The 26973-nt window shown below is 46.8% G+C and overlaps 1 protein-coding gene and 1 pseudogene across 1 annotated transcript in view; both read right to left on the bottom strand.

Annotated features, from left to right (window-relative positions):
• LOC149336654 (uncharacterized) overlaps positions 1 to 15133 on the bottom strand; it is a 31115-nt gene extending 15982 nt beyond the window's left edge. Inside the window, exons 1-2 of the mRNA XM_089554194.1 lie at positions 12246 to 15133; positions 5281 to 5722 (exon numbers count right to left, since the gene is read on the bottom strand). Coding sequence (XP_089410320.1) covers positions 5281 to 5722; positions 12246 to 14100 — 2297 coding nt within the window. The 5' untranslated portion in view covers positions 14101 to 15133. The remainder of the gene's footprint in view (positions 1 to 5280; positions 5723 to 12245) is intronic.
• An 8052-nt stretch (positions 15134 to 23185) lies between these two features.
• LOC149336655 (uncharacterized) lies at positions 23186 to 25772 on the bottom strand (annotated as a pseudogene).
• Positions 25773 to 26973: the final 1201 nt, after the last annotated feature.

Genomic DNA, 26973 nt, shown 5'->3' on the forward strand with positions numbered 1-26973 from the left:
AAATTGTATGGCCATAAATCTATAGATTGTCTATATAGTCTATAGCATTTGTATTGCATATAGACTACTTCATAGAATTTGTCTATAGAGAGTCTATAGACTTTATGGACAAAAGTCTATAGACAGTTTATAGACTGTCTAAAAAAATTTTTGATAGGGTGGATTTCCTTCTCGTGTTAAATTTTTCAGCATTAATGATGCTGATTCTTCTACTGCACCACTTGGTTCTGGGGTTCCTCAGGGATCAGTACTTGGCCCTCTTACCTTTTTTTTATCTTGTATATTGCTGTGAATTTCCGTTCCCCTATGTAATGTACTCTGTATCCTGATTTCAACTAGGATATCATTAACGCGTGTTTGTTCTCTCACTCACTCTGCCCGCTTCCGATCTCTTAACGTTACACCTATCATTTTTCTTTCCATAGCTCGCTGCGTTGTCCTTAACTTAAGCTGAACCCTCTTTGTTAGCCTCCACGTTTCTGCCTCATAGGTAACTACCGGTAAGATACAGCTGTTGTATACTTTTCTCTTGACGGATATTGGTAAACAGCCATTCATGGTCTGAGAGGACCTGCGATATGCACTCCACCCAATACTTATTCTTCTAGTTATTTCCCTCTCATGATCCGGATCAGTGGTCACCATCTGCTTTAAGTAAAAGTATTCCGTTAATACTTCCAGCACCTGCATGGTTACCAATTGCAAACTGCTGTTCCCTTGCTAGGCTGTTAAATATTACTTTGGTTTTCTGCATGTTTATTTTTAGCCCCACTGTTCTGCTCTGCCTGTCTAATTCATTGATCATGCATTGCAGTTCATGTCCTGTGTGACTTAGCAAAGCAAAGTCATCAGCGAATCGCAAATTACTTCGGTATTCTCCATTAACTCTTATCCCTAACTGTTCCCATTTCAGGCCCCGGTATACGTCCTGTAAACAGGCAGTGAATAGCATAAGCGAGATCTTGTCTCCCTGCCTGACACCTTTCCTTATTGGAATTTTATTGCCGAGTTTAATAAAAAATATGGTAGCTGTGCAATCGTTATAAATATCTTCCAATATTTTTATATAACACTCTTCTACACCCTGATTCCGCAATGCTTGCATGACTGCTGAAGTTTCTACTGAGTCGAATGCTTTCTCGTAATCAATGAATGCTATATATAGGGGCTGGCTATATTCTGCGCATTTCTCTATCACCTGATTGTGTGAATATGGTCTATTGTCGAGTATCCTTTACAAAAGCCTGCCTGATCATTTGGTTGAATGAAGTCTGGTTTGGTTTGGTTTGGTTTATGGGGTTTAACGTCCCAAAGCGACTAAGGCTATGAGAGACGCCGTAGTGAAGGGCTCCGGAATTTTCGACCACCTGGGGTTCTTTAACGTGCACTGACATCGCACAGTACACGGGCCTCTAGAATTTCTCCTCCAAAGAAATTCTAGCCGCCGCGGCCGGGATCGAACCCGCGTCTTTTGGGTCAGCAGCCGAGCACCATAGCCGCTGAGCCACCGCGGCGGCTGAATGAAGTCTAAGGTTGTCCTCACCCTATTAGCTATTACCTAAAAAAAAAATACCTTGCAGGTGGCAGACAATTAGCTGATCGGTCTGTAATTCTTCAAGTCCTTGAATCTTCTTTCTTATGAATTAAGATAATGTTAGTGTTTTCCTAAGCTCTAGGTATGCTCGAGGTCACAAGGCATTGCGTATACAGGGTGGCTAGCTTTTCGACCACAATCTCTACTCCATTTTTCAACAAATCAGCTGTTATCTGATCGTCACCAGCTGCTCTCCCCTTCTGCATTGCTCCTAAGGCTTTCTTTACTTCCTCCTTCGTTACTGGCGGGATGTCGCATTGCAGTGCAGTACTGGCTCTCTCAGTAACATTCTGATTGCAATCGCTACTGTATAGATTTGTGTAAAACTCTTTGGCTACTTTAACTATCTTATCCATATTGCTAATGACATTGCCCTCTTTGTCTCTTATCGCATACATCTGGTTTTTACCTATGCCTAGTTTTCTCTTCACTACTTTTAGGCTACCTCTGCTCTTTAGAGCATGCTCGATTTTCTCCATGTTAAACTTCCAGGTGTCGGTGAAACAGTTTTAAATAGGGAGGAGGCCAAGTAATTAAATGTGTTTAAAACAAACAAGCCAAAGCCAAGTAGTTAAACATGCTTGAAAAGACGGGCGCAGCCAAGTATATATAGCTAAATGTGCATGAAAGAAAAGCAAAGTCAAGCAGCTATATGTCTCTCAGGTTGGCTCGTTGCATCTGTAAACATGCTTGTGCCAGCTCTACCATTCTTGTTGCATGCATGCGTCAAACCACCTTACCTGCTGGAAACACCTCTAATTCCAACCAGCTTTCGCTGATTAATGTGCTAAGCCAGTAAGCTCAACACTGCTAATTTTTTTATTGCCATTAAGATCGTGCAAGATCATGGCATACTTAGCTGGGATTTCCTTCAATAGAGGACAAACAAGCCTTGATATGACAGACCACCAAACTTAATTTGTGTACCGGGCAAAGTTGATTACTACTACTCAAATGTGCCATTATAATCAGTTCAGAAACATCAACTTGTAACAGAAACAGTGGTTGGATGGAAGCGAGTTGTACACAGCCCAGGAAGAAAGGTGTATAAACGTCAAACTGAAAGAATAAAAATGCACACAGCCTGCTGCAAGAGCAAGCAAAAACTGATTGACCATTGTAAGACATGCAAATGCCTAATACACTGAAACCAAGAAAGGAGAAATACTTCAGGCATGCAACGTAAAATTTGGTACAAATGGTGCTAAAGGTGACAATTGCCACTCAAAAGACCTACAGACAAGGAAACTAAATTCCTAAAGAAGCACATTACTCACCTCAATTCACACTTACTGATGGGAGAAAAAAGAAAAGTACAGAGACAGAAAAGTCAAGGAAGTTGTCCGCATTAATTCTCCACCCTTTAGTGATTACAGTTCCTATTTGTGCACAAATGTTTGTGGCTCCTTGTTTGTTGCTGTGTCCCAACATGACCTCAGTGCCTCTAGTGCAATATCGCCACACTCATAACACTGCAGTGCACTAAACAATTGCATTGTGCAACTGAGTCATGAAAACAACTTCAAGAGGTACACATACAAAGTAAGTTTCTGGGTGTCCATTTTTCATGCCTTGAAAGAGGCCTACAAACAAAGTGATTATGAAAATGAGCTCAAAATACCACTGCGCAATGTTAATATTCCAAACAATTTTGCATCAGAAGTCTCGGTGTTGGTCAAAACCAGCGCTAAAGTGCATGTTGACGTGATGGTCCACCGGCCAACTGCAACACTCCTGATGGCGTCAGCATTGCCGGCAAGCACTGGTTGTTTTTGTGAACGAAAACTGGATATGATGACATCACAATAACTGGGTCCAGAGCACCTTGACATCACTTGATGTGGCTGATAAATGCCGAGCTGCTCCTCAGACAACATTCAAAATCATATCAAATTATCTTCCACTTGATGCTTGTGACTGCAACTTTCTATAAAAGGCATCTCTCTACAGCCATTAAACAAATCATAATGCTTGCTTGCATTCAAAATTTTGTGTGTCTGTACCAATTTAACACCTAGTGTTGAGTGAGTTGTTCCGATAATTTTTCATGAAAAGGCGCCAAAAATAAACAGCAGCCACAGAAGATCACACGAGATATAAATCCACTCAAGTCTGTGTGTGTGTTGTGTGGTCTGCTCTGTCTGTTGTAAACTTTTGGCAGATTTTCGTGAAAAAGCATGGAAACCGGTCACTTAAGGCAGGAAGTACAGTGCACTGAGTGGCTTCTGCTTGCCAGCAAAATGATTCTCTTTCGCATATCTTAGAAGCACGAAGACGTCATTCATGCAGCGGAAGACAAAGCCAAAGTATTTAGTGAGGACGAGTCTGAAAAGTGAGGTCAGTCAGGAGTGCCATGCCTTTAATATGGTTCCGTCTCATTTTGCTCACAAGTCTTGCAAAACTTCAGTGTGTTTGTCACATAGCCTGGCAAGAAGTATTTGGACCTTTGTGATAACACAGCCTCTATGATAACACAAAATCACTGCGTGCATTGTGGAAAACAAAACAACCAAGAGGCCACTGCTAAGTACTGCAACTAAAGGATTTTTTCTGAAACTTTTGCAAAAAATATACGCACAACCACTTGCGTGCTGTAAGTGTATACGATTTTGCCTGAAGCAAACTCTCACTTAAGCAAAAAAAGACAAAACTGGCAAAGAAATATCGCTAAGGAAAAGATATTACAAGATGAAAAGGCAGGGTCAAAACTCTTCAAAGCAGCATAAAGAAAAATCTTTCAGCCACTGCTGTAACTTCATTTACACCAGTAAAGTACAGCAACGGACATGAACACAATATGGAATATAGAAGCATGCTGACATGAGATGCAATGCGTAGAGTGCCGTAGACAATTAAAAATGAGAAGGTTGTGACCACTCTGTATTTCCACCATAATGACTACAATAAATACAATGCATCATTTCAAGACAGGGATTACCCATTCTAATACACAAGACAACAACAAGAAAGAAAGTGCCAGAGCCACATTTGCTGGAAAAATTGCTGTATGCAATAGAAAACAGAGAGGAACTTTTCTCCCATTGCATTTTAAAAAGGAAAACATCTTGAACCAGACATAAGCATTCAAGGCAAAAACTGTGCACATTCTGCCCAATTTTTCAGAACTGATTTTTAAACCACTGCTGCTCTTATAAGAAATAAGAGGCAAAAAACATGCTGCTAAAGATACCTGAAACCAACACAAAACACATCTAATGCTGCTACTCCCATTTTGTGTGTGCAAAAGCAAGTTTCTCTTCAGTTCAGTGCTTGTCCTGTGTTCTCGTGTCGCTCTTTTGTCCTTGTTACTTTGCGCTGCCTCTTTCCACGATGATTCCACTCCAGTCATTCACCTTAACTTTTGTCACAGCTCATACTTCCCTACAAATATTACACCATGTATCAGATATTGCCAACATGATATATGTTAAAATATCCTCCTGGACCTTTTTAATAAAACCGCAATGAAATAGGCTGATGCTTGCAATGTGCAATGGCTGACACCAACTGCACCAATAAATGCTAGCAGAACACCGTGCTCCACATTTTAACATCAACTGCCTTTAGATGAATATGAAGAGCATTCAGAGGACTTGAGACGTAGCTTTTGTGAAAATCTGCTTGTGTAAAAAAGTTACTACACTTTTCCCCGTTTATGGGATTGCATATGACTATGTAGGCCTGACCTCTGTGCAAAGGCCTCGGGACACAGATAGCACTGGTACAGCTTCTCGCCAGTGTGGAGGCGGAGGTGTTCCATCAGGGTGTCCTTCTTTGCGAAGCTCCTGCTGCAGAGATCACAGCGATGTGGCTTCTCACCTATGTGGATGCGAACGTGTTGCGTCAGGTTGGCCCTCTTTGTGAAGTTCTTGCCGCAATGATTGCACTGGTGTGGCTTCTCGCCCGTGTGGATGCGCATGTGATCAGCAAGGCTCGCTGTGCTTGTGAACGCCTTATTGCATTGGCTGCACTGGTAAGGGCACTCGCCGGTGTGAATTCTCTGGTGTCTCTTGAAGTTGGAAGGATCCACTGTGGCATAGCTGCACTCGGTGCACAGGAACCTCTTTTTGCCTTTGGGCGATGTTTGCTGCGAAGACGAGCTGCAGCTACTTTTAGCCGTGTCCGAACCTGCACAATGAAAATGAGCATATGCTTTCTTAGATAAAAAGTGATTGCCTCAGTGCACTGAAAACAGCTGGCCAATGTATCCAGGTGAGCTAATGAATGACGAGGATGTTTTAACTAAAGCTGCTCAGATTTTGTCAAAATCAAAGAACCAAGCCTTGCTTAAGACCATGCAGATCTAAAAAATAAAAACTGTTCTTTTAAGCTAGGCATGTATTTCTCATCACAGTGACAGCTATGCAAAAGCACATCACTCAAAAAACACTGTTGCTTTTGTAGCTGAGCTGAGCAAAAAACTACAATCATTCCATGTCACTGCATGACTTCATCAGTGTATAGCATGACTTGTTTCAAAAAGAGAAGCATGCATTCATAACTCGCTAATTACTTACTCTCGTTATGCTAGTTCATTAATTACTCACTAGCACCACTTCCCCTAGAGCACACAAGATCAGACAAGAATATGCAAAATACGCTTGAACTTGCACCTGCTGCTGTCGTTCATGTACACAGTGATGCAGGCTTCCCAACCATGTCAACATAGAACTTAAAACAAAAAAACAGAAGGTGTGATGCATAACTATAACAAAGCAGATATGTGAGACCCTGCAGCTATGAAATAGTTTGAGTAGAAATAGCAACTGAAAAGTGGCTCTCAAAACGTACATGACAAGGGTACTTCTATATCAGTATTGTTACATAAGGTCTCATAAACAATAATTTGGTATAAGTGCAGGGGGTTAAGGGCACAGTTTCATCTTCCCAATGAATGGCTAAAATAATACAGTCATGGAATGCACTAATACGGAAAACACTAAAGTGCAACAACCAAAACAAAAACTGACAAGGGCGTAGAGAGAGAGAGATCATACACCACAATACCAACTATTGACTTTATTAGCCGCCGCAGTGGCTCAGTGGTTACGGCGCTTGGCTGCTACCCGAAAGACATGGGTTCGACTTCGGTTGTGGCAGTTCAACTTCAATGGACGCGAAATTCTAGAGGCGCGTGCACTATGCGGTGTCAGGGCATGTTAAATAAACCCACGTGGTCAAAATTTCCAGAGTCCTTCACTACGGTATCTCTTATAGCCTGAGTTGCTTTGGGATGTTTAAACCCCATAAACCAAACCGAACCTATTAACTTTATTACAAGAGAGGAACCAAGCATAGTGCCGAATTTACTCGAGTAATCTGTGAATTTTTTCCCCCTAAGGCTTCAAAAAGGCGGTGCGCAAATTAAACACACATTTCACGAACATGTAAGAAAAAAAAATGTAAACAAAGGTCAATAACCAGCAATGCATATGGTATATTGCCACGTATAAGTCAACCTCACAACTCGCGCCCTTCGCTGACCAAAAAGAAATCAGTATAGTAGCAGTATATGAATAGTGGAGTGCAGGTCCACAGTCAAACCTGCTCCCATGCATTCCACAATTCTTAGTCCCCCGATATAATCTGTTAACCTGAATTCACTTGTGATCTTTTTGCACAATCTATCTTCAGCATATACAAAAATCTTCATGACAGTGTGCGAAGGTGCACTGCAGGGAAGCTCAGCCAGGGATTCCTTAAGGCGCAGTTTGAATGTTAAAAGGACAGAAAAACCAGGATATACCTGCAGACGAAATTCTGTGAATAAAAACAGTAAAAATATGGGTGCTATACTCGTTGAACAGAAAGCATGCACAAGTTTGTGGCAACTGTCTGCAAACTCGCAGCTGCGACAGCACATGCTCACACATTACACAGTCTTTAACACGGTACATTGCAGCATGGTCAGAAAGCAAGCAACAATGTCTTGGAAACTGTTGCAGAACTGACTTGCACATCGCCAGGAATGTCAGAAGAGAGGCTTTCCACCTGAAAAATAAACAAAATAATAAGAGAAAATACGTAATCTCTAGGCAGAGCCCCCGACATCTTTTCTCGAAACAGTTTTTTTTAAGGCTTTTATAACACACATAAAAGAATGTGACACGTGTGGGCTGCTTTGTACAATTCGAGAATACAGCTACAAAAAAAAGGGAGGAATAGCAAGAATGCTCGCTGAAAAATTTAGATTTGCTTTGTTTCTTATTCAAGCTTGTTATTCAAGACAGATACTCTGAACAGAAGCACAATAAGTGACAAACAATAAGCATGGCACAAGAAGACAGAAAATGCGTTGAAAAAGAATGCATAGCAATTAACCTTTCTACAGCAGCTTAGTATAAATATATGCTTTACACAGAGAGGTAGCTTTCATAGTGCCTACTTTTAAACATGATTAAGACTGCAAATGCTTGCATCTGTAAAATAGCCTTCCATTTTACTCAGCTGTGTATACCATGAGGAGTCACAAAAGAATTCAAAAACTTGGAACGAGAAATGGTTGGCTTCCCAAATCTAATGTCATCTGTGACACAGGTTATCAAGCATGTTTACATCATCCTGCTGTTATTTTCACCCAGGTGAAATAAGAAGTCACAACTTCTTTTCTCATTGCTTTGAGCACTAACCACTGGTTACATCCAAAGAAAATGTCTTCATAATCAACTGCTCACGTAAACTTGTTTTGAACACCACGACAATTACTGTGAAAGTGCTATCTGGAAAGTGCTCCAGCTGTTTGCAAACACCTTTGTTTTAAGCTGGTTTATTAAAAAGAGCCATTCGAAGGTGATCACACACAGCGTGAGTGCAATTAAGTGGCTCCTCTCCAGCAATGCAATACATTGCACATAAGAAAGTACAAGAATTGTGCTCTGAAGAGCAACCTGTGACATCATCTACAAATACAGCAGTAAAACAGCTACTTCAAACTGTCATCAAAATTAAAAATAATTATAGATGCACAACATTACAGCATGCAACTGAGAGACCACAAGACCAAATGAGCTGGTCATCAGAAAGAGCTGAAGCAGCGGGCGTTTGGTGGAAGCTTGCACAATGAAGCTGCAAATTGAATGTCACTGAGAAGCTAATAAGCGATGAAATGGTGCAACTAAATGGGAATAACTCCCATTATGGCCATAAAGTGAAGATTTAAAAAAACTATAGCTTTATTTTAATCAGTCAAAGCTGTGAACGCAATAACAGACATTGAAGCATTCTTCCGCTATACTGCAAAGCATCAAGGAAAGCAGGCAACCAGAAGAAGCCCAGCAAAATTTAAAATGGCATTTTATGTTAAACTATTCAACAACGAAGATGATATAGGTGAGTAACAATGGCTTGGCAGCAAATTATTCACAAATTGCCGGAGTCGATACTTCCACTCTGCAACAAATATGAGAAGATCAGCCTTCAACCTGAAAAACAGAAAAAAAGGAAGTACTTCACCTCTTTCCATGACTTCATTTCATCCCTTTGCATATTTTTTACACTTCCCAGCACAAATATAGAACAGAATGCAGCTGCGACTGCATAATGCCACAGGAAGAAGTGATGAAAAGAAAGTGATGAAAGTATTTGCTAAAGCTTTCAGACACTAGCGACAAACATCAAGCATAATAAAATAACAGATCATATCAGAACTTGCTGAAAGGCTCAGATACCTGTGTGTCCAAAGGCTACATTCATTTGAAAATTGCCTAAGCTTGAAAAACACATATTTCATTCATAATTACACACAAGGCGCACAAAAGAGATGGCAAACTTTGCTAGCATCTTGAGATTCACAGTGACGATGATGATCATCATCAGCCTGACTACGCCCACAGCAGTGCAAAGGCCTCTCTCATGTCTCTCCAATTACGCCCTGTCCTTTGCAAGCTGCGGCCACCATATAAGCACAAACTTCTTAATCTCATCCGCCCGCTGCTACGCTTGCCTTCGTTTGGAATCCGCTCTGATACTCTTAAGGACCAATAGTTATCTTGCCTTCACATTACATGCCCTGCCCAAGCCCATTTCTCTCTCTTGATTTCGACCAGGATGTCATTAACTCGTGTTTGTTCCCTCACCCATTCCGCCCACTTCCGATTTCTTAACATGACACCAGTAAATTTTTTTTTTTTTCAGGTTCGTTTGCTTTTCTTCGGGGGAGTTCAGCCTCCTCCAAACGTGAGTTGTTCGGTGGTGTTTTGAAGCACAGGAGTCCAGAAGCAGAAGGTACGAAAGGGAAATTATATTTAGAGAGTATATACAAGGCAAACTCAGTTGCAGAAACGTGAAGTCACACAGACGTTCAAGTACTGTAACTTAGAAGGCACTTATCTCACACAGAGATACTATCTCACACAGAGATACAACTTAGGGAAAATCTTACTCATCGACCGGCGGTCTCGGTTAGAGCCTAGAAGTTTTTCTTACGTGCTAAGCACGGAGCCTGGTTGGGACTTATCTCACACAGAGATGCGACTTCGCAAAATCTTACTCATCGACCGGTGGTCTCGGTTAGAGCCTAGAAGTTTTCCGTACGTGCGAAGCACGGAGCCTGTTTAGGACTGCGATACCTGGCTTTTCCTTCCGTTTTTATTACGTACATAAACAAAGGCGCTGGGGCGGTCATTTCTCTTGACCCGCCCCAGTCTTTGATCAACCAATCGCTACTTAATTTCGCAGTAGCCACGGCCCTGTGGGTTGGGCATAGCCTCGAAACCAGGGCTCGAATAAATAAATAAACAAATCAAGAAAACATTCGTAAAACGCTCTCCACGCAACACCCTCGCCTTCCCGCAAGAACGCACTTTTCATCTCAAGTGCATGCACGTGCGTAACTGCCTCAAGGCGGCCACCCTCTCGTGCTGCGTCCAACCGGAAGACCTTTGTCTACCTCCCCGCATGGCTACAACGCTATCAGTCAGCGGATCAGCCCTTTGATCAGTCGCGGTGGGAGGGAGACCACCCCTTTCGGGACGGCAAGGCCACGCCGCACGCGCGCCCTCTGCCCGAGGCGTCACGGCTGCGTTCCAAAGTGGCGTCCTCCCCATGCCGGTAATTGCTTCCGCATTTGTTGCTGCACTCACTGCGCGAGCCACGCGGGAAGTACAAAGGGGAGAGCCAGCGAGGTCGTGTACGAGGCGCGATCTTACACGTCCCCCCTGAGAGGATAAACGAGCTTGGGAGTCCGCTCGTTTAGACAAGATCAACAAAACATCGCGGCTGTCTACAAACACAATATGCATAGAAAGAAATTGGCATGCTGAAAAACGGCTCTCGGGTCACAAAGATACAACTCGCCGATACCGCACAAAAACACTCATGGATTATACACAGAGCATACACGATATCCGTCACAGTACGAGAGTCAGGGGCATGCAAGCATCCTTGCACAGAGTTCTGGCCACAGATCACCGATCACATCACAAATTGCAGCGGGTGAACGGGAACATTCACGTAGCCCGAGGGGCCATGGCTCATTGCTCCTTACCCCAGCTCATGCTAGGGACGCGAGACAACGCGTCGGCGTTGCCGTTACAGGTGCCTTTCCTGTGTGTCACAACGACATTGTAGCGCTGCAAGGCCAGCGCCCACCTTGCCAGTTTTGCCCCATGAGGCGTGCTCGTCGTTAGATAGGATAAGGGATTGTGGTCGGAGACCACGCTAACCTGTGCTCCGAACAACCAATGGTCCAATTTCTTGAGCGCCCAAATGATGGCAAATGCCTCGCGCTCGATTGTTGACCAGCGGGTTTGGGTTGTAGTGAACCGGTGGCTGGCGAAGGCGACCGGCTCCTCTCTCCCCGAGTCTCCCATCTGGGCCAGGCAAGCTCCGGCCGCGATCGCGGACGCATCCGTGAACAGCCAGTATGGCTTGAGCATATTAGGGGTATTTAGCGCTGCAGCTTCGCAAAGCGACGTTTTTAGCTGAGTAAAAGCTTCCTGCGCTTCCCGAGTCCAAGGAATCGCGTTTGGCACGCCTCGCTTCGTCAAGGATGTGAGCGGTGCAGCGACCTCAGCGTAGCTCTCTACGTATTCGCGGTAGTACCCGCATAGCCCAAGCAGGCTTCGCAGCTGCTTCTTCCTAGTAGGCGGCGCAAGGTCGCGAACAGCGGCTAGCTTATCGGGGTCCGGTCCGTGTGTACCGCCACCCACGACGTGACCCAAGTACTTGATCTGAGCTTGTGCGATCTGGCACTTCTCGGGGCTTACCTTCAGTTTGGCTTCGCGTAGTAAGCCGAGCACGATGCTTAAATGCTTCACGTGCTGCTGCCACGAAGCGGAGAAAATGGCGATATCATCGAGATATGCCGCCGCGTAGCTCTGGTGTCTCGACAGCAGCGTATTCATCATTCGCTGGAATGTGGCAGCGGCATTTTTTAACCCAAATGGCATGACGCGCCAAGCGTACTGCCCTTCGTGGGTTACGAAGGCAGTCAAATGCTGACTCTCGAGGGCCACTGGTACCTGCCAATAACCGCGTCTCAAATCTACGAGAGTAATGAACTTCGCGCTGCCGACCCTCATAATTAACTCCTGCGGTGGTGTAATCGGGAAGGCGTAAGTACTTGTAGCCGCGTTCAGCGCACGGTAGTCTATACACATACGCACTGAGCCGTCCTTTTTACCAACGCGCACGACGGGATGAGCATGCTCACTTTCTACTATTTTTGCATCAGCCCGAGCTTTCTTAAAGCTTTCATCTGACAGCTGGGCCGAACAGAAACTCTCGCGCTGCTCTGGGGCCTCGTCTTCATCGTCACGCGTAGAGCGCCGGACTTCGGCGGGGCAACCGTCACTACCTTCTTCATGTTGCTCGCCTGATGTCACGGGCAACTCTTTATTCTCCGGCTCGCCTGCCTGCGAATCGTTCGCGTGAGCCGCGCCTGTCGTTGAGACCGGCTCTAAAGTCTCCCTGCCAACGGTGAAAGATGCTGTTGTAGGGCCAGCTGTGACGTGTGCGTCGCTTCGGGGGACCGCTCCGTTGCTGTGTTCGCACTGTGCTAGCAGCTCCCAGTCTTGTCGCGAGAGCAAGCAGTCCACTCCCTCCGCGAGCTTGCCCGTAATTGCACACACTATACGTACTGCCTCTGGTCGAGCTACAAGCGTGGGGCGCCGCCTCATACTGACCGCAAGCGTAACTAGCTTCGCCTCTATTGTTTCACCGAAAGCTGAGACAAGCTTTATCTTGCCGGAAGGCTCATGAGACGCGTCTGACATTAAGCTTTCTCGGACTACCGTTATTTCGCTACCGGTGTCTATAATCGCCGTTGTCGGTACTCCGCCGCATTCGATATCTACCTGCTGCAGCTTCGATTTGCGCACTTCTTCTGGCGATCTCGGGGATTTAATTTCTGCAACCAGCGTCCTGTGTGGGTAGGCCGACTCAGCGGATTCGGCAGCGTCCTCGCTGGCGACGGCTACTTTCTGAACCCGGGCGCATTTATCGTTTTTCTGCGCGTTCTGCGCTGCGCGGGGGCAGTGTTTAGCGACGTGACCCTCTACGCGGCAAACATAACACTGTGTCTGCCGTTTGATGTCACTGCCTGAAGGTGGGCATGGGGACCTTTCTTTCCCCGCGTGTACGGTCGTTGGTCGCACCGCGCGCCCCTTTCCTTTCGCTTGCTCGAAAGTCTGAAGCATCTGCGATAACTCATCCGGTTTCGCCCACTTTTCCCCCTCGCGGAGGCGCACATACTCCAGACCCTCGGTGCTTAGGCTAGCTTTCATGCGATCGGCTACGACGAGAGCCACCACATCTTCCTTAGTGTCTGCCTCCCTCGAACGAAGGTAATAGTGAAAGTATGTCTTCACGCGAGAGGCGAATTGGGCCCAAGTTTCCTCCTTACGCTTTGCGGCGCGTTCGAACCGATCCAAGTACTCAACGGGGGTCAGCTTTAGCTCGCTTAATACGGCCGCCTTCACTGACTCGTAGTCGCTGCACTCGTCGTCCTTAAGACCGCGAAGCAAATACCGCACACGCTCGGTCAGCGTCGGCATGATCAAGTGTACGCGGCTGTTTTCCGGCACATCGTACGTCGTGAAAACTCTTTCCACCTCGTCAAACCAAAGCGGTACGTCCGCGTCGCCCGGCAACTTGAGTCCCTTTAGGACTTTGGCGCATTGGGAGACTGGGTCGAAGCCCGTTCGCCGTTGTTCCCCTGATTCCGATATCAAGGGGGTCTGCCGGCCACCTGTCATCGCTATCCCAAGCTTCTGCAATTCGATGCGCTCTCGAGATTCGACTTCGAGCTTATGCTTCGCAAGCTCGAAATCCAGTTCCATGCGGCGGATTGCCATAGCATCGGAACTCGCCGTTGCAGCTACCTTTTGTAGCGCTTCTGCTATAGACTCTGATGTCGCTGCGTCCTGCTGCGACGTTTCGCCTAACTGATCATCGCCCTCTGACGTTTCGCCTGGCTGATCATAGCCCTCTGTAGCCATCCCCTTTAATGCACTCGCATTTTCCTGTCTGCGATCTGAGCTCGCCATCATGCTCCGTGTCAACACCATACGCCCGTTTACACATGAGCCATAACCACCTCAGAGGTACGCAAGGAATCCCGCTCACCCGTGCTGGTGTCGCTAGTAGGATCCGTTGCCTCTCTGTTGCCGCTGCCTCGTCCCGAGATGCAGGATGAAGGACGCCTCAGGGTCGGCGCTCTGGACTACCTTGTTCCCTTGGCTGGACCTGAAGATCGGCTCCTTCCCGGGTTCCCGGACGGTCGTTGCCTGACGCTGCTGGCTTGACGGTGGTGTCGGCTCACGGTCGACGATTGCCGAATCCTGTCGACTGCGCCAGTAAATTCTTTTTCTTTCTTCAGGTTCGTTTGCTTTTCTTCGGGTGAGTTCAGCCTCCTCCAAACGTGAGTTGTTCGGTGGTGTTTTGAAGCACAGGAGTCCAGAAGCAGAAGGTACGAAAGGGAAATTATATTTACAGAGTATATACAAGGCAAACTCAGTTGCAGAAACGTGAAGTCACACAGACGTTCAAGTACTGTAACTTAGAAGGCACTTATCTCACACAGAGATACTATCTCACACAGAGATACAACTTAGGGAAAATCTTACTCATCGACCGGCGGTCTCGGTTAGAGCCTAGAAGTTTTCCTTACGTGCTAAGCACGGAACCTGGTTGGGACTTATCTCACACAGAGATGCGACTTCGGAAAATCTTACTCATCGACCGGCGGTCTCGGTTAGAGCCTAGAAGTTTTCCGTACGTGCGAAGCACGGAGCCTGTTTAGGACTTATCTCACACAGAGATGCGACTTCGGAAAATCTTACTCATCGACCGGCGGTCTCGGTTAGAGCCTAGAAGTTTTCCGTACGTGCGAAGCACGGAGCCTGTTTAGGACTGCCATACCTGGCTTTTCCTTCCGTTTTTATTACGTACATAAACAAAGGCGCTGGGGCGGTCATTTCTCTTGACCCGCCCCAGTCTTTGATCAACCAATCGCTACTTAATTTCGCAGTAGCCACGGCCCTGTGGGTTGGGCATAGCCTCGAAACCAGGGCTCGAATAAATAAATAAACAAATCAAGAAAACATTCGTAAAACACTCTCCACGCAACACCCTCGCCTTCCCGCAAGAACGCACTTTTCATCTTAAGTGCATGCACGTGCGTAACTGCCTCAAGGCGGCCACCCTCTCGTGCTGCGTCCAACCAGAAGACCTTTGTCTACCTCCCCGCATGGCTACAACGCTATCAGTCAGCGGATCAGTCCTTTGATCAGTCGCGGTGGGAGGGAGACCACCCCTTTCGGGACGGCAAGGCCACGCCGCACGCGCGCCCTCTGCCCGAGGCGTCACGGCTGCGTTCCAAAGTGGCGTCCTCCCCATGCCGGTAATTGCTTCCGCATTTGTTGCTGCACTCACTGCGCGAGCCACGCGGGAAGTACAAAGGGGAGAGCCAGCGAGGTCGTGTACGAGGCGCGATCTTACAACACCTATCATTTTTCTTTCCATAGCTCACTGCGTTGTTCTTAACTTGAGATGAACCCACTTCGTTAGCCTCCACGTTTCTGACCCATAGGTGAGTACCGCTAAGATACAGCTGTTTTGTACTTTTCTCTTGAAGGATACTGGTAAACTGATAATTCATGATCTGAGAGAACCTGCCATATGTGCTTCACCTCATTCTAATTTTTCTACTTAATTTTTTCTCATGATCCTGATCAGTGGTCACCATCTGCCCTAACTAAAAGTATTCCGTTAATACTTCCAGCACCTCGCTACCAAATGTGAACTGCTGTTCCCTTGCTAGACTATTGAACATTACTTTGGTTTTCTGCATGTTAATTTTACACCCACCATTCTGCTCTGCCTGTCTAACTCATTGATCATGTTTTGCAGTTCATCTCCTAAGTGACTTAGCAAGGCAATGTCGTCAGTGAATCTCTGATTACTTAGGTATTCTACGTTAGTTCTTATCCCCAACTGTTCCCAATTCAGGCCTCAGAATACCTCCTGTAAAGAGGCGGTGAAGAGCATTGGCGAGATCGTGTCTTCCTGCCTGACACAATCCTTTATTGGAATTTCATAGCTGACTTTACGAAGGAATATGATAGCTATGCCGTCATTATAGATATTTCTGACATTTGCCCATAACACTATTCTACACCCTGATTGCGTAATGCCTGCTTGACAGCTGAGGTTTCCACCGAGTCAAATGCTTCCTCGTAATCTATGAAGGCTATATACGAGGGGGTACCCAAAAGAAACAGGACTTATTTTTGTTTGAACTTATTTGTTCACATTTTAAGCACGGACCTTCAATCTCCTTCAAAGTATTCCCCACTTGCAATGATACGCTTGTCGAATCTTTCATTCCATTTTTTAAAACATTGTTTAAATTCATCTTTTGTGATGCTTGACAATGCCTCCGTCGTTTTTTTCTTCACCTCAGCAACATCAGCGAAACGCTTTCCATTCACCTATTTTTTCATTCTAGGAAACAATGAAAGTAGCACGGGGCAAGGTCGGGAGAGTATGAGGGTTGAGGAATAGGGGTCATGCCATTTTTGGTCCAAAATTGTCGTAGAGACAGCGCTGTGTGAGCAGGGGCATTGCCATGATGGAAAAACCAGCCACCCGACCGCCACAAATCTGGCCGCTTCCACCGCACACTGTTGCCCAATCTTTTCGAAACATCCAAGTAGGAAGCCTGGCTAACTGTCTGACCCTGCGGAACAAATTCTCAATGGACGACTCCTCCCACGTCGAAAAAACAAATCAGCATTGGTTTGAGGTTTGGTTTCACCTGACGAGCTTTCTTGAGGCGAGGTGAATTTGAAGTTTTCCATTCGCATGATTGTTGCTTTGATTCAGGATTCGATTCAGGAACACTTGAGTTGTCCCCATAGCATCGTCCTTGTACGTCTTCCTTAATATTTGAAGTTTCCATTCAACTTTTTCCGAGCAAAAATCAGAATTTCACCGCCGCACGCTGTTCACGAAAATCAGCCATTGCAAAAATGACATTCACACAAAACAGTCGTCACTCTAAAACTCTACCTAAACTAGTCTGGCCTCCTTCAACGACGGCACTCGGCTTACTGACTCCGGAATGTTCGTTCTATGCGCTCCTAGGGGCAAAACGCGGTACCACAGAAGCTTTGCCGACCAAAATATTTAGTCCGGTTTCTTTTGGGTACCCCCTCGTTTAGGGGTCGGTTATACTCTGCGCATTCTTCTATCATCCAACTGATAGCGTGGATATGGTCTATTGTCGAGTATCCTTTACGAAAGCCTGCCTGATCATTTGGTTGATTGAAATTTAAGGTTGTCCTGTCTCTATTAGCGATTACCTTAGCAAATACCTTGTAGGCAACGGACAGTAAGCTGATCGGTCCACAATTCTTCAAGTCCCTGATGTCTCTTTTCTTAAGAATCAAGATAATTTTAGCGTTCTTCCAAGCTTCTGGTACGCTCGAGGTCACAAGGCATTGTGTATACTACAGGGTGATAGTTTTTCTAGCACAGTCTTCCCTCCATCCTTCAACAGATCTGCTGTCACCTGATCCTCACCAGCTGCTTTCCCTCTTAACATTGCTCCTAAGGCTTTCTTTTCTTCATCTTCATCTTTCATTACTGGTGGGTTGTCTCATTGGTGTGTGCAGCTGTCTTTCTTTCTTATTAACAGTTCTGATTACATTGGCTACTGTATACATTTGTGCAGCACTCTTCGGCTGCTTAAACTGTCTTCTCCATATTGCTAATGACATTGCCTTCTTTGTCGCTTAACACATACATCTGGTTTTTACCTATGTCTAGTTTTCTCTTCACTGCTTTTAGGCTACCTTCATTCTTTAGAGCATGCTCGACTCTCTCCATATTAAACTTCCTTACGTCGGCTACCTTGCGCTTATTTATTCTTTGATAGCTCTGTTAGTTCTGTCTGTGGGGTTAGATGCCCTCATGCTTTGGCGTCTCTTAATCAGATCTTTCGCCTCCTGAAATAGCTTGCCGGTAATCTGTCAAACCATTCTAGCTACCACCTACTTCTACACCTCACTACGTAATGACAGCTGCGAGATTATTGTTCATTGTTTGAACGTTAAGATCGTCTACCTCAATTAAAGACGAATATCTATCCTGCAGTGAAATCCTGAATTCCTCTACTTTCACTCTTTCCGCTAACTCGTTAATGGGCTTCTGCTTCACTAGTTTCTTCCGTTCCCTCACCAAACCTAAGGTAATTCGAGACCTTACCATTCTGTGGTCGCTACTTGAGACAAGGAAAGTGTTACGTCCTTTATTGCTGGTGGCAGGGTACAGACTGGCGGGAAAGCCGCCAACACGTGACACATGGTAGCTCAGGGTTGCTTGGCCCTAAAGATTGTCCCGCTATAACACTCCTCCCCCCTACGTCACGAAGTCCTTCAGATACGCAGGGCGGCTGCGTTGGCGCTGTGGTCGCTGGACTTGAAGGGAAGCACTCGCTTCACGGTCCTCACCACAGGAAGCAGATTCGGTACTGGGCGCTGCAGCCTCCTCCAGTCTTTCTCCTTGGTCCCGTCTTCCAGGGTCCTCTAGGCTTGAAGGAATGCCAAGCCCGGAACACCCTGCCGGGGAAGCAACCAGCGGTTCCTCCTCTTCACACATCCCAGAAGCGAAACTGTCCAATGCGTAGCTGGCAGAACGACTTCTGAGTTGGTCAACATGACGTCTCCATCGACGACCGTCCTTGGTGACGACCAAGTACGACACTGGTCCTGTGACAGCATCCACAATGCCCGGCAACCACTTGGGCCCATAGAGATAGTTGCGCACAAACACTCGATCCCCCACATCAAACAGTCGCACTGCCTGGCTACGGCGCTGCATCACCTGCTCTTGTTTCTGCTGCACACTGGACTGCAGGTCAGGATGCAGACGCTCTAACACAGTTGAAAGTTTCCTGCCCATTAGCAATTCGGCCGGGCTCTTGCCTGTTGTAGCATGAGGCAGGATATGCTGGGTCATTAAAAACCTAGCCAGACGTGTGTCGATATCGCCTCCAACCATTCGCTTGAGTACTCCCTTGGTTTCGCGCACCATGCGTTCTGCTTGACCATTCGAAGAAGGGTGATATGGGGCAACGGTCACATGTCGGATTTGATTCCGGCACATGAAGTCTCTGAACTCCTCCGAACAAAAGGCAGTGCCATTATCAGAAACAACAGTTTCTGGAATGCCATGGGTAGCAAAAAGGAAACGAAGCTTCGCACAAACTGTAGCTGTCGACATGGAATTCATCCGGCACACTTCCAACCACTTTGAGTGAGAGTCCACCACAATGAGGAAAACTTTGCCTTGGAAGGGCCCAGCAAAATCGATGTGTAGTCTTGTCCAAGGACGCTTGGTGAATTCCCAAGGGTGAATCTTTGCAGCTGCTGGCGCAGACCTGGATTCCTGACAACGTGCACAGTCTCTCACCTTCTGCTCAACATCTCTGTCGATTCCTGGCCACCACACGGCTCCTCTGGCAAGCCCCTTCATCTTGACAATTCCTGGATGAGCTGTGTGAAGAATGTCCATGACATACGGTCGAGCTGGCTCTGGAATGACCACACGACTGCCCCACAGCAAACAACCTTGGTACACCGACAGTTCATGCTTGCGGCTCACAAACGCTGCAAACTCTTCTGGCAGCTTACCCTCTGGCCACCCATGCTGCACCCAATTGCAGACTCTAGCCAACAGCTTATCCCTTGACGTGAATCTTGCCACCTTCCTAGAGTTCCATGCTACTTCCGGCGCCATTTCCAGCATCCCTACTTCCCCAAGACGCTGCTCCTCTTCCTCTGCCCTACTGGCTCTCAGTGGTAAACGACTGAATGCATCAGCATTGGAAAGCTTCTCCGCTGGTCGATACTCAATTTCATAGTCATAAGCCGATAACATGAGGGTCCAACGCAGCATCCGTGGTGATAGCACCTGGGGAATGGGCTTGGCATGGTGCAACAGTCCTAAGAGGGGTTTGTGGTCTGTCACAATTTTGAAATGTCTCCCATATAGAAACTGATGATACTTCTTTATGCCAAAGCCGATGGCGAGCGCTTCTCGGTCTGTCTGGGCATAATTCCGTTCTGCCGCACTCATAGTTCTCGACGCATATGCAACCGGTCTCTCGCTGCCATCTTCGCACACATGACTCAACACAGCACCCAGTCCGTACGGGGATGCGTCACAGGCCAGCACTAGGGGTTTGTTGACATCATAGTGCACCAGAACATGTGATGACTGCAGCAGATCTTTCGCCTGGCGAAATGCTTCTGCCTCAGCTTCCATCCAACGCCACTCGCGACCCTTGTCCAACAGCCGGTACAGTGGCTCCAAGGCATGAGCTGCTCCTTTAAGAAACTTGTTGTAAAAGTTCAGAGCTCCTAAAAAGGCTTGAAGTTCCTTTTTGCATGTCGGCTCTGGGGCCTTGTGAATAGCACGCACCTTGTCTTCTGTCGGCTGCACACCTGCAGAGTTCACACGGAATCCCAAGTAACACACTTCCTCAACACCAAATTGACATTTGTCAAACTTTAGTCGCAGACCGTCTTCATGAATTCTTTTGAGCACTTCTTGTAAACGAGCATTGTGCTGCACCTCATCCTTTCCACCGATCAAGATGTCATCCAAGAACACAAGAACACCATCAATTCCATGCAACAGTTCTTCCATGTACCTCTGAAAGATAGCCACTGCCACTGCCACGCCAAATTGAAGACGGGTTACGCGGAACAGTCCCCGATGTGTTGTAACCGTCAACAAGTCAGCTGTTTCTTCATCAACAGTCTTCTGTTGATACGCCTGTCCGAGGTCTAGCCTTGAAAACTTCGAGCAACCTGCCAGCCTGGCAAACAGCTGCTCCGGTGTCGGCAGGGGATACGTCTCCCACTGCACTACACGATTGACTGTGCTCTTGTAGTCCCCACAGATCCTTATCGATCCATCTTTTTTGACAACTGGAACGACAGGTGTTGCCCACTTCGAGTGCCGCACAGGCTGGAAAATGCCTTGGCTCACCAACTTGTCCAGTGCTTCGTCCACCTTCGGTCTCAATGCAAACGGTACTTGTCGTGGCTTCAGAAATCGCGGCGGAGCTGCCGGGTTCACCTCTATGCGTACAGGAGGCCCTTTACTTGTCCCAAGTCCAGGCTCAAAGACTGAAGAATACTTCTTGAGCAAGGCTGTTGTTCCCCTACTGCCAGTTCGACTCGGCTCGTACACACTGTGAACACCACTCAGACTTATTCCCAAAGACTTGAACCAGTCCCGACCGAGAAGTCCGATACTAGCACCCTTAACCACCACCAATCGCAGGCGATGTTCCTGCCCCTTGAATTCCACCTTCACGGTCAGTTCACCCAACACTCGTAGTTCCTTGTTATTGTAAGCTCGGAGATGAAGAGTACTTGGGCGCAACGCCCTTTTCGATATTCGCAGCTTCTGCATAGTCCGGTCGTTGATGACTGAACACACTGCACCAGAGTCCACCTCCATCTCTAGGGGACTTCCGTTGACGCGCACTTCCACTCTCACGGCTGGCTCTTCACCAGACAGCACGAACACGTCGTAAACGTCCGACGCAGCATTCTTGTGACGGCCTCCACTGGCCCGTTTTTTGTTCTGAGAGTTGGGTTCAGCCGAAGCGCGAGCTGCCGCCTTCCTCCTGCATGCTCTCACTATGTGCCCTCGTTGCTTGCAGAAGTGGCACTGCATATTCATGAATGGGCAACTGCTTGGCGAATGCGCACCCTTGCAGCGGAAACATACGCTTGTGCTTCCAGGCGAACCAGCCTGCTTATGGGTACCCTCCTTGGCTGTCACTGGCGCAGAGACCTTCGCAACACACGGGTCGAAACGCTGCCCGCTCACGCTGCCAACTTCACACGATGCGGCACTGCCGCGAATTTGCTCGGTCTGTCGCTGCGCAGATTCCATTGCAATGGCTTTCTCCCGAGCTGTAGCAAACGTAAGCTCCGGCTCCGCCAGCAACCGACGCTGAAGGGTCTCGCTTCGCACCCCGCACACTAGCCGGTCGCGCAACATGTCATCGAGCGACGCACCGAAATCGCAGTGTTCCGAGAGACGTCGCAATTCTGCGATGTAGTCGGCAATTGACTCACCGGGCTGCTGTTGACGTGTGCCAAACTTGAAACGCTGTACTGTCACCGACGGTCGCGGCGAGAAGTGGTTTGAGAGACGCCTGACGATCTCATCGTAGGCCACGGCCGACGGCGCATCCGGAGAACAAAGGGAGCGAACGATGGCATACGTTGCTGGGCCGCAAACGCTGCAGAGCGTTGCTCGCTTCTTCTCGTTACCGTCGATGTCGTTTGCTTGAAAGAAAAATTCGAGGCGCTCCAAATACAAGGGCCAAGACGTCGCCTCTGTTGGAACGAATTCCCCAATCGTGCCCAGCGCAGTTGCCATTTTTACCTCGTCGCCAATTATATGTTACGTCCTTTATTGCTGGTGGCAGGGTACAGACTGGCGGGAAAGCCGCCAACACGTGACACATGGTAGCTCAGGGTTGCTTGGCCCTAAAGATTGTCCCGCTATAACAGAAAGAACACAAACATGACAGTAGAAGTGAGCAAAGATTTGAGAAAGTACCACGGAGAAACCTATGAGAAAAATATATATGGTTACTGGGTGGGAAAATTGCAATGAATGAATCATAAAGGCAACTATTAATGAAAATGAATGTGGCAACAAAACAAACAAGACAAAAAGCACCACAAATACAAGCCCATTACAAGGAATCTCGGAGAAGCAACGAATATCACTGTAATCGTCAACAAGAGGAAAGCCCAACGTTATCAAAAAAAATCTTCACTGTTATTAGTGTATGACTGGAAAGGCAATCTACTCATCTAGGAGTATTCATATATATGGCCCAACAAAAATATCAGTGCAATTCCCAGTTACTGGTAGCAGCTGAATACTCAGCTGTTTTTAGCCATGGCTCAAAAGGATGTCAGCGGATCTGTTCCGCTCCACCCACACACGACACCAAAATCAACAGACATACTGTTTTAGTGACTATGACTCCCAACCTATAACTGGCCAATGAAGATAGACAGCGGTTGTTCTGAAGCACTGCGAGCTTTTATCTTAGGCATCTTCATCCAAGCTCCAATGCCTGAAAAAAATGAGCAGAGTGATGCATATGTTTATAAAAAAGGCAAAAGGTAGCAAGAGCAGCTGTAACTGCTCAAATTGGGGGATTTTTCATGGACATGTTATATGCGTTCTCAATTAGAGTTACTGTATTAGTAAGAGTTGTGCATTAGTCTGCCATATTGCTCTCCCAAGCATCCAAATTCTGAGAGAAAACCCCAACTTTTGCATGCCAGAGGCAGACATGATGCAGTGGTCGCAGCAAGTGCAGCACCAATCTGCTTGATTCTGGCTGCCGAACTTGCTTTATTCTAGGCAGATTACTGTTGCACTGACACAGCTTGCTAGCACCAAGGCCTTTCTCAACGAGTTACGGACAAAATACTCGACATGTGGATGGATGCACCATCTTTTGTAAATGCCACAGATCACAAACATTTACTTTTTAACAATAAACAAACATTTGTGATAAAATTGCATGTTATCCATATGAAAACATCATTTTCAGTGAATATGTGCACTCGGACAAAATGCAATGCCGTGAGAACAGTAGGTGCACAAATGAACTGCTGGCAATGGTCTAGTGCTAAACGATGCAAAGGAGTTGGCTTCTCCATAATGCATGGATGCTTTTCACCCATGTGATTGTGTTTAACCAATAGACGCACGAGCAGTGCAGGGAAAACAAATGCACAACTCTATGAACTATATAGTAACTCTATCTCTGTGGAAAGCAGCTTTATTAAACAAGTAAGACATGATGTTGGGCTAGTCGGTTCATGGTTAAACAAGACTGAATGAAGGAGCCTCCAGCTGCGACTCTTAAAAAGCCTGGCTAATGTCTTGCATAAATATATGGAACTACTTACAGATGCCTGTTTTGACATGCTATTTGTGGAACGGCAAACTTTGCACCCCTTTCTGAACTGAGTGAGCAGTAAGAGGTAGCTCATGCTTAGTGGCGTGAAGTATTTCAAGTACTGGCCCTTGTGCCACCTAGTATCACCAGGAAACTGTGCACACTAACTCCATACAATAGTGGCTTAAAACGAAAGTTTATATAATGGTATTCTATGTGCACCTCCAAAGAAAAAATATATTACCCTCCCTTGACCCGAACAATGGGAGAGACTTCTTAATGAATTCTTTTTTTCTTTTCGGAATAAAAGTTTTAGGTTCAGACTGTTTGCAAGGGATTTTAGTAAAGTTGAGAAAATTTCAGTTGAATCGGCCTGATAGGTCTCGAGAAACGGTGCATCAAAGGTCGAAAGATTTTAAAAAGTGATTTTGAGAAAACCGCACATTTATGTTTGCTCACAGGATACAGCTGATCAAGGGAAGAATATGCGCACTTTCTGGCTCTTTTAGTATCTTCCCCGAAGCCTTTCTTCACATTTTTTGTTCTATGGCATTCCTTGCTTTCTGGTAAACTTCGGAACTCTGGCCTTCACACCGGTTCAGACCGACTGTACAGAATACACCTGGCGTGATGCCAAGTGTTTCCAAGACGTCAATTCGTGCACGATTCCCGTCATTATAGTATGCTACAGCAATACAAGTGGCGAGTTTCAATGTGTCATTTGAAGCGAACGTCGTTTTCGGTCAGCGGCACCAGATCAGCTGATTCAAGGACTCATCGCTGTTCTATGTCTTGCCTGCCCTGCAGGCACTTGCTTAGAAGGCCTGGCGACAAGAAAGCTTAGAACACTGGCTTGACTGCTTCCACAACAGCAGCTGGCAAGCTGCTTGTGTAGAAATATCCTCAGGATTTCCTTCACTGAGGGCACGGTTGTATCCACACCATGATGACGCTCCTTTGGGGCACAGACCATGACTTGGTTTTTCATCAGTAGACAACTTAATCAAAATAAATTGCCCACACAGCCTTTCGTATATTCTATAAGCTTTGGGTGTTCTCACGAATGGCCTTGCCATATTAAAATTGCAGGGAGTCAATGTCCTTCTCTGTGAGACGACCTCTTTCAGACAGTGGTAGTCCATCTGACAGCTTCTTACCCCTCAGGGTAGTCTTGTGGTTTCTAAGCCTGGTACCCATACACTTTTGTATGTGGCCAACGCACTCGTGCTTTTCAGTATCTTTGCTGTACGGTTCCGATTCCATGACAGAAAAGTATGCCTTGCTGTCCTTGTCACCAATATATTCGGTGTACATAACGCCAAGTTCTTGAACAGGCCGCGCAAAAATCTTCACAGCACCCGCAGCCTCCATACCTACAGTTGATCCAATATGCGTTGCTTTGCACTCTTCTTGGCTGATGTCAGGGTGGAGATTCCTTGAGCACAAATGGCAGAACTTAGTCTCCACTTCGAAATCGAGCACCTTGCTGGTGTCCGCTGATACAAGGGTGACGACGCCATGCAGGGATGAATGCCCTCCCTTCATCCAGGTGCCATCCACAGTAGCGGCAGTTTCCTGCGATTCATTACTCCCATGCATGTCAGCCTTCACCTCGTCAGCAGCCCGGGTGATGCTTTGCGAAGCAACTGTCTCTGTTGCATGAAGTAAGCGCGAAGTGTATGACGCAAATTTTGTAGGCGGCGGAGGCATGTTCATAACATCAGATATCACATGGTCAGCCAGCAGTCCTTTTCCTCATGCTCATAGCGCATAAACAAACCGTTCGTTTACTTCAAACATGCCTTTTTGGGGTCACTTATATGTTTGGAACGAGCTTGTCTCGCCACATACATTGCAACAGACATTCATGGTGCACGTCAGTACACTCCTCCCGTCAATGTGTTCCGTTAAGGTGTATACAGACAGCGGGCCACGGACTGGTCTGCGGACCGGTCACGTGTGGTCTCCCGCGTGTGGCCCGGCCGTGCCCGTCCGGCGACAGAATTCACATGACGGTCCAAAGGAGCAGGCGACCAGGCGGGCCAAGTGAATAGCTCTGGGACCCGCTTGCAGCAGTGCTCGTTTCATGGTGCATTTACGCTTCGGCATTCGGCGGCGAGGGCAAGTGGAATTCGCCGCCACGGCAGCGATTCCACCTAAATGCCTAGCGGAAAGCCCGATCGGTCGGGGACTGATTTCTGCCGCGGCGAGGAGGAAGTTGCATTCCCACGTCAACAAACATGGCGGCGCGCTTCGAAGCAGGACCACTCGCTTCAGACTCAACTCGTCGCTGTTTCTGCCTTTTTCATTGCGTTCACTGGCCATAAATGGTGGACCGATTTTTCGTTTGGTCCCATCTTTCCTATAAGAAAACTTATGAGTGAAAGATTTGGTTTATTTTTTATTTAGAGTGATAATTCTGCTGCTTCTAGGCTTAAGAGGAGCGTAGGTTTGTTGACAGAAATGGTTCCCATCTTAACAACTAGATGGCGCCACTAGGCTGAGCTTATCGCTGTGTCTGTGGATGCATTTGCTGAAATAAACGTGGAAAATGTGAGAATTGGTTTAATGGTGTGTAGTTTTAGCGGTGCATAGAATACTGAGTATAGCGGTGCGTAGACAACATCAATTTGTTATTTTCTAACCACATCTGTGTATGCCGCAAGCAGCATCGTGGCGGTTATGAAGTGCGCACGAGGCAGCATTCCGGAGGGGGCGGATTTCGCTCGATTTCATGCCCAAGTGTAAACGAGCCACAAAGCTCTAGTGAACCTATAAAGTAAAACATAACATCGTCTGACTACACTGACATGTTGACAGTTGGCGCAAGACTACTACTTTCGCTGGTCTCGCCTTGGCGCACAAAATGATAGCAGTGGTGAATCGCCTGGCTGGATGGATGGATGGAAAAAACTTTATTGTC

Source organism: Amblyomma mixtum, chromosome 7 (genome assembly GCF_055824585.1).
Source record: "Amblyomma mixtum isolate Tamu chromosome 7, ASM5582458v1, whole genome shotgun sequence".
Taxonomy (NCBI): Eukaryota; Metazoa; Arthropoda; class Arachnida; order Ixodida; family Ixodidae; genus Amblyomma; species Amblyomma mixtum.